General features: G+C 35.0%; 1 protein-coding gene across 6 annotated transcripts; it reads left to right on the forward strand.

Annotated features, from left to right (window-relative positions):
• Nucleotides 1–225: 225 nt before the first annotated feature.
• Nucleotides 226–4306, forward strand: LOC145113389 (pyruvate dehydrogenase E1 component subunit beta, mitochondrial-like). Of its 6 annotated transcripts, none has more exons than XM_079049492.1 (9): nucleotides 226–615; nucleotides 1183–1263; nucleotides 1344–1370; nucleotides 1458–1520; nucleotides 1637–1741; nucleotides 2037–2169; nucleotides 2772–2945; nucleotides 3424–3605; nucleotides 3676–4306. In XM_079049492.1, the coding sequence occupies exons 2-5, from the start codon at nucleotides 1183–1185 to the stop codon at nucleotides 1727–1729; spliced, it is 264 nt and encodes an 87-aa protein (XP_078905618.1). In that variant the 5' UTR covers nucleotides 226–615; the 3' UTR covers nucleotides 1730–1741; nucleotides 2037–2169; nucleotides 2772–2945; nucleotides 3424–3605; nucleotides 3676–4306. The 6 variants fall into 6 exon arrangements, 5 of the variants coding, with proteins under 5 accessions (XP_078905618.1, XP_078905617.1, XP_078905615.1 ...); XM_079049491.1 differs by having other exon boundaries at nucleotides 2042–2169; XR_013710768.1 differs by having other exon boundaries at nucleotides 230–615; nucleotides 1454–1520; nucleotides 2042–2169.
• The last annotated feature ends 4173 nt before the right edge of the window (nucleotides 4307–8479 follow it).

Below are 8479 nucleotides of genomic sequence, written 5' to 3' on the forward strand. Positions count from 1 at the left end.
TTAGCAACAAGAAGCCCTAGGGCCTCCGCCTTCACCCACCTCTAGCGCCTCCAACATTTCTTCATTCGATCTCCGCTCTCTCCTCCTCCTCCTCCTTTTTCTCTCTCTCTCTCTCTCTCTCTCTATATATATATATATATATATATATATATATATATATATATATATATATATATATATATAACCTAAAAGTTTCAAAATGGGAAAAAGCTCCTTCATCTTATCCTTAAACTCACCCCCCTCAGCCAACTGGTTCGTATCTAACCACACAATCGCATCCTCAATCTTCTTATCAACCGGAGTAAACTTCTCACCAAGCTTCTCATCTTTCGTTATGTTCCTCATGTTGTACGTATAATTCTCCAAATCATTCTTCACTTCCAACTTCTTCTTGTGCTCCTTATCTCCAGACTCATATTTCCCAGCTTCCTGAACCATCTTCTCAATCTCATCCTTTGAAGGTCTCCCTTTGTCATTAGTAATTGTAATATTGTTCTTTTGCTGTGTACCTTGCAATATTATCTTTCAAGAAGACCCTTCACAAGCTTTCCCGAATTGGAGCGATACCAGATGTAAGTTTGGACACCAAAAGCCGCCGCCGTCCCCCTTTCATCGGTACTACTTCATTTTTTCATCATTCACCATTAATCAGAATCAATTCCGGTCTTATTTGCTATATTCCCCTTTGCGACTGTGTTGGACAATGCTACAATATTTGATTGATTAGTTTTTGTTAGAAAATGTCATTTGGTTTCGTTTCCTGTATTTATTTCTCAATTTTTTTAGGTTCTGTGAGAATTGAAAGGCAATGTATTATGATCAACAGAATGTGCACATTATGTGTTTGTTAAAATGTCTAAACCAAATTTTTAGCTTTATTAGACCACTTAACCTCAAATCGAAGCCAAGTTCATAATCTTTTACCAGGTTCTACTTTTTTTTTTTTTTTTTTTTTTTTTCTTTTTTTTTTTTGAGTTTTAGCCCTAAATAGATTAAGCCCTATCGCATCAGCCATGAGACATTTCTCGTCTGCAACCAAAGATGTAATATGGATTCTTGTGATTTTACATATCAATCATATCGAACCAAAAGGGGATTTAAACACTAGTAGACCTTTGCATAGTGCTGAAATTAGGTTTTAGAGAAACTGGTATATATAGATTTAACTTCACATTTTTGCAGATGACAGTAAGAGATTCTCCGAACTCTGCTCTTGATGAGGAAATGGCTGCTGATTCCAATGTCTTTATCATGGGTGAAGAGGTAACTAGCTAGTACTGTGTTTATCTTTATATATCCAGAGAGTCTTTTGCTATAAGCCTCGTCTTCTTTGTGATGTGTAGGTTGGAGAATACCAGGGTGCATACAAGGTTAGAATTTCAAAAGCATTCCACTTGATCTATCAAGTTTGTGTGTGTTTTGGTCTCATAATATTGGATTTATTTATGCTTAGATAGAATACAAAAGGATTGTTACATAAGTATGGGTCTGAGAGAGTTGTTGACACCCCTTTCACAGAGGTTAAATAATTAGTTCTTCTTCTTCCTTTCATTTTCATCAATCTGTTGTTATCTTCTGTACTTAAAAGTTAAAACAACCTCATGAAACATAGTTTCCCTCCCATGTATATATCCAGGATGGCTTCACAGGCCTTGCTGTTGGTGCTGCATATCATGGTCTGAAGCCTAGTGCTTCTACTTGTAGTGGAGTATCCTCGAAGCGGCCTTAATATTTTAGAAAGGTGCATCATGAAATCCCAATCAAACACAACCTCCTACTCATTCCTTGCTCTTATCCAAATCTTATAAAAAAGAATGGTGCATCACAAAATCCCCATGAAGCACAACACCACATCATGAATAATTGAATCTTAATCAAACTATAAATACCAAACAAAAAGAAGGGCTACTGATTCACATTTATTATGTACCCAACCCAACCCAACATTTTAATGACCCCAAAATTCCAATATTATGGTACTTATAACATTGATTACATTTATTAATAGTCAATTTGTATTGATGATTAGATTTTAGTGCAGGGCGTTTACAACTGAGTATGATGATTTGAACTCTAAGTCCTGTGAAGCTGACAAAGATGTTAGTGCAATGCAACTAAAAATACAAGATGTCAACAATAACCTGGCCAAGCTTCACAAAGATAAAGATTGTAAGCCTTCATAAAAGCTTTAAAAGTTATATATATCAAAGGAAAATTTCTCCATCAACACTTAGTTTTGCTTCTAGTGAAATAATGAGTTAAATTAAGTCTTAATTAATCTTGAGTAACGATGTGTGGTGTGGTTCGCGGAATGTCTTTTGAAGGAATAAAATTTGTTAAAAGGAATTGTAATTATCAAAATCGAAGAAAACATGTATAATCAAAATCATTTTTTATTAAAATTCGACTTTGAAATTTTTATCAAAATCTGTTAAAAGTCTTAATTAATCTTAAGTTTTGCTTTATGGGTTTCCTGTCGAATTGAGAACGTGTATCAACATAAACATCTGATACCTAGCTTATAATATAGAATTATGTTTACATTTTTTAATTTTCATGGTTCAGATACCTGTATAATATTGAATTATAATATTGAATTATGTCTATATGTCTTAATTTTCTTTTTTATATATGGGTTATGTTATGACAGTCTGTCCTGATCAGTAACCGTTGATATTGAGCCAAATATATAGCTGGTGGAACTTGTGGAACTTCGTCGTTTTTTGCTGATGTGAATCCAGTTCCAACATTTGTTTTATGTTTTTTTGCAGGTCCAACACTTACGATTTTTGCAGTCTCGATCTTACTCACACAATTAAAGCCATTCACAGGATCAAGATCCCCAATAACAGTTAGTCTCCCATCTTCTGTATCGACATGAATTGAGTAAATGCCCAGAAGCTCAGATAACGCCTCTATCACCTCCTGTTTTTGGGTTTGACTGCGTAAGTTGACTCCCAACATAATTTCCTTAAATGTACATCATAAATTTTAAGAGATATATTTAGGACTGAATGTTAGCTTTTGGTTGGCAAGAAATGGACTGAAATTCAATAATCAACATCGAGTAGTTCTTAATTATTTGTTTTTATTTATTTTGTTATATAAAACATATATAATGACAGTTGTCTGGTCTTCTAATAAAAAGAAAGAAGAATGTAATTGATTCCTTCCATCTTCCGCTAATAATGGTGAAATCTATTAAGCATGGAATTCGAAGGAATTGAATTCCACCAATTTGGCAATAAAACACATCATGGAATGGAATCTCGAATTCCAATTCCCTCGGATTCATGAGCTAAACATGCCCTTAAGATTTTATTTTCTTGTGGAAACCAAACAACGTGCAGTAAACAAGGACAAGTCTTTGTAACACCTTCTTAGAAACTTGATTTTTAATGCTTTAGGCTAGTTATATTGCAGATAGAAGGAGAGTTATTGAGTCAAAGCTTCAAACTCTGGTACAGGTGGTTTCTGAAAGTGCAAAGATGAAACAAACACATAGTGCTCTACTTTCTGAAAAACAAACATTACACAAACAACTTCAACAAATAAATTCAACATTTGAATCACTAAAATCACGGATTGCTCATTCAGAAGAACAGGTATAGTTTCATATAAGAATTCATTTTTTTTGTTAATGATTTTATAACATGTTAAGATATGATGATGTAGATGAATGGTTGTGTGACACAAGCTCTTAATTCAACTAAAGAAGACAGACACCTGACAATCAACCTTGAAAACAACAAGTGGGAATTATCAAATGCTAAAGAAAAAAGGGATGTCCATAAAACGTTCTCTTCTTTCAGCTTTTTTTAATTTCAGAAACTACTAACTCAAGATATTAATTAATTACTATAATACCCTTGACTTGAGATAGCAAGTACAACATTGCTGATGGTATGCAACAAATGTTTGATCCTTTTGAACGAGTTGCTCGTGCTCATCATATTTGAGTTGAGTTTGTTTGTTTGAACATGTGTAGTAATTGATTTGTTGTAGGGAAAAGCTAGATGATGGACACAAGCATATGATTATATGGTGTCTGATAACGGTTTTGTGCTTGCTGCCATTGGTGGACATATTGAAGCATTTCAATGGGTCTACAGGGGCAACTATTCTTGATCTGCTGAGTTGCAAGTTTTTAATCTTTTAGAAGAACATGGCAACATGCAGATTATTTAAAGCTAATCAAGTTAACTTGGGGTGCATTAGTATCGTAAAGACGCTTCGTAAATGTATATCGTAAATGTATTACAATTTTTTGACATGATGTTATTGGATGAAATTGATTGTTTTCGTAGATATTTGTTTCTATAATTTTGTATTATGCGTAAATGAGCATCGTAAAGACGCTTCGTAAATTTATATCGTAAATGGTTGCTGAAATTTATGACACGCAAATGCGTATCATCTTCATTTATGACAGGGGCTTTAATGATACGCAATGCCTGCCCTAAAAGCGCGTCGTAAGGTTACGACACGCAAATGTGTGTCGTCTTCCTTTATGACAGGGTCTTCCTTGATACGCATTGCGTGTCGTAAATAAGCATCGTAAATGTTTGTTGTAATTGCGCGTCGTAAATGCATGTCGTAAATAGACGATGCGTAAAAGCGTGTTGTCTTTCGTTATGACAGGGCCTTCCTTGACATGCATTTTCGTGTCGTCTGTAACGCCCGTAGATCCGGGCTAGTCAATCTAGAGACAATAAACATCAAAAATGAGTTTTTGATGAAATATTATTTAGAAGGATTAATATTTTCCAAGTGGTAGTATATATTACAAGGGTTCCGTACTTATAAAGAACGCCGAAATCCGAGTTATAACGAAGAAGTTATGACCTGTTGAAGTTTTTCGGCAAAACCGGCACGGCACCGGGAGACGTAAATAGTGAATTTACGATGCAGGACTTTTTAGCCTTAGTAATCTAAACAAAAGTTGTAGTATACGTTAAACCGAGAACATCCATAAAAAGAACGCCCAAATCTGACTTCGTATGAGAAAGTTATGAATTTTCTAAGATTTGGCTTAGGAGTGCACGACCCGAAACTCGATTTTAGTTCGAGCGGTTTTTGGCTTACGCGACCTAAATAAGAGTTGAAGATCTCATTAATAGGAACTCAACGGTAAAAAGTCAGACGAAAACGGAGTCCATATGAAGGAGTTACGAATTTTCCGCGGCTATTTAACAGTCTAATCTCCTCCTACTGTTAAATTTAAGATCGGTCGAGAATTAGCCGACGGAGTCTAAATGAAAGTTGTAGATCTTATTTTTACCTACGCGTGGATATAAAGAACGTTGAAAATGGAGCTCGTATGCAAAAGTTATGAATTTTTGAAAATCGGCTGTTTTATCCCTTGTGTTCGGCGCCACGTGTCAGCACCAGGCGAAGCCTTGGAGCCTACGCGGGTACCACGACGTGGTGGGAGTCACCACGACGTGGTGTCGCTGCAGGAGCACTATAAATAGAGGCTCGGGGATGCCTCATTCCTCACACCTTTACCCACTTCTTTCTCTCTCTAGAATCTCTCTCTAAGCCACCAACCCCCCCCCCCCCCCCCCCCCCAAAAAAAAGCCTAGGAAACTTCCCTAACACTTGGAGAACGCCTCGGAGAGCCCGGAGTCTCCGAGAAAAAGAGTTTTTTGGTTTGAAACTCTGCCCGTGCGGAGCCCGGTTTCAAGCAAACTTCCCGGTTTCGTCAAAGAAGATTATTTTTAGAAGCGAGGTGCTGTCTGAATCACTCCTTATCAGGTGAGTGCATAGTTACTTTCATCTTACACATAGATATGAAGTATTTTATATAAATTACGTGTTATGTGTGCATATCTACTTGAGATCCGTGCTAGATGAAAGATTTAAACTTCTTTGTTTTTAATCTAAGCTGTATATGTATTTTATACTTTGAGATCTATGTTGGATGAAAGATCTAACTTCTTTCTCTACAGATCTGAATCTTTTTCTTCAGATCTAGGCTGTAGATGTACTTTGTTTACAGATTTGAACATTTTTCTTCAGATCTAGGCTATAGATGTACTTTGTTTACAGATCTGAATCTTTTTCTTCAGATCTAGGCTGTAGATGTACTTTGTTTACATATCTGAATCTTTTTCTTCAGATCTAGGTTGTAGATGTACTTTGTTTACAGATCTGAACCTTTTTCTTCAGATCTAGGCTGTAGATGTACTTTGTTTACAGATCTGAACCTTTTTTCTTCAGATCTAGGCTGTGGATGTACTCTGTTTACAGATTTGAACCTTTTTCTTCAGATCTAGGCTGTAGATGTACTTTGTTTACAGATCTGAACATTTTTCTTCAGATCTAGGCTGTAGATGTACTTTGTTTACAGATCTGAACCTTTTTCTTCAGATCTAGGCTGTAGATGTACTTTGTTTGCAGATCTGAACCTTTTTCTTCAGATCTAGGCGGTAGATGTATTTTGTTTTCAGATCTGAACCTTTTCTTCAAATCTAAAGCTATAGAGGTATTTTATATCTACAAAAATATTGGGTAGAACATGGGTAGATAAATGATGAGGTATGAAAGATGATATAGGTGAATATTGGTAGCTGCATCATAACCTGTAGATGATTTTGAAACGCAATGTACTCTAAACAACCTAGCAGATGCGCATATAGGATAATATCGGCAGCTACGCCTAATAGAGAACGTCATAATCCCGACAGCTGCGCCTAGATGATAATATTGGCAGCCGCGCCTAAAAGATAACATTGGCAGCTGCGCCTAATAGATGATATTGGCAGTTGCGCCTAGTTGAAAACAACACAATCCTGGCAGTTGCGCCTAAAGGATAATAATGGTAGTTGTGCCTAATAGATGACATTAGCAGTAATGGACTTCACGCGTATTCCCTAGGATAAACCTTAGGAATGAATGAATGAAGGATAACTGATTCTTAGGGTAATCCTTAAGAATAAAGATAATGGTGATGGGTAATTGGGTTGATTATTAAACATAATAATTATATTATTGTGGGTTGAAAACCCTATGTAGTCACCAAGTTTCCCAACCTGACCCACTCAGTTTATTCGTATCACAGGTGTCGATATAAAGCTGCACTACACTGAGAGATTAAAGAGATGTGGACCACTAGTGATAATGAATGTAAGTTCTGTTTATGCTTATGTCTCTGTATTGACGATGACATCCCAAATGTTTTAAAATGAATGAAAATACATTTCTTCGGAAATGCTTTGATAACGTACTTATCATGTTTTCTGGGAACAAATTACGTAACATTTTTATTAAAAGAGGTACTCTGATTTTATAAAGCATAAACAAAATCAGTCTTTTCTGGCCGTGAAAACGGGGATGTCACATCGTCTGAGCGTTTTACAACACGCATTGCGTGTCGTAAAAGGGTGTTTTTGTAGTAGTGATAATTGATTATCGATATCTACCGGGTTGAATTCAAATGGATGGGATAAAGGATACCTAACAATTTATTTGTTTTGCAACTTGGATCCTAGACTTTGATAATTAATGTTTTTGGAAACTAAAAGGGTATTAATTATTAAAGAGTTTAAATATTGAAAATACTAAATGAATTTTTAAAATTTTTGTAGTTAAATAATCCATTCTCATTACTATGAATTGTCATAATGACTTAATGAAACAATAACATTCACTAGATACAACTTTAGTGAATGGGTTCATGTCTTAAGAGACAATCTCGCAAGAGATATAAAATTGTATACACTTAAAGGTCCTACTCCTAAACTATTTGCTTTGAGCAATAAGCTTGAACATGATACCTAGTAAAGGCATCATTGTGATGCTAAAGATGTTTCTAACATCAAACTAGGAATAGTTCAAGGCCCAAAAGAGTCACCTTGTGTGATCTAGGAGGCCCGTGTTTTATGGACTGAACACCTTTAAGCTCAATAAATCCAATAAGGACCACATAGATGTATCTTGTTTCTTTTGTAGAGAAACTGAACACTGGAAGAGGAACTGCTCCTCTTATATGGAAAAAAATATCTAGAAGAGACTAGTACTTTAGGTATCTACTAGTTAGAACTCATACTTTTCATATAACACTTAGGTACTTGGTACTTAAATGTTAATATAATATTTGTAAATGGCTTACAGATATTTACTGAAGAGTAACCAACTGAGCACAATCAAGTTGGAACTACACTCTTGGAGTTTAGTTTATTAATTATGCTAGGAACATAATGTACTTGTAATATGAAACGATGTATTTTTAATTTAGCTTGCCTAAATATATGTCTCAGTTTAATTTATGAATGATTGATTATTTACTTAAATCGTTTTTCATAACGATCACCATCATATTCGGAAATGATTAAAATTATTTTATGAGACTAGATCTCTTAATTTGAATTATAAAGTAAATATCAATATTTTATTAATAACAAGTTCTATATGCAAAATACTTTTGAATTAAACTTGTTTTAAATCAAAGTCATCTTTGGCATTGTTATCTTTATTA

Source organism: Lactuca virosa, chromosome 5 (assembly GCF_052849685.1).
Source record: "Lactuca virosa cultivar CGN04683 chromosome 5, Lactuca_virosa_CGN04683_v6, whole genome shotgun sequence".
NCBI classification, from domain to species: domain Eukaryota; kingdom Viridiplantae; phylum Streptophyta; class Magnoliopsida; order Asterales; family Asteraceae; genus Lactuca; species Lactuca virosa.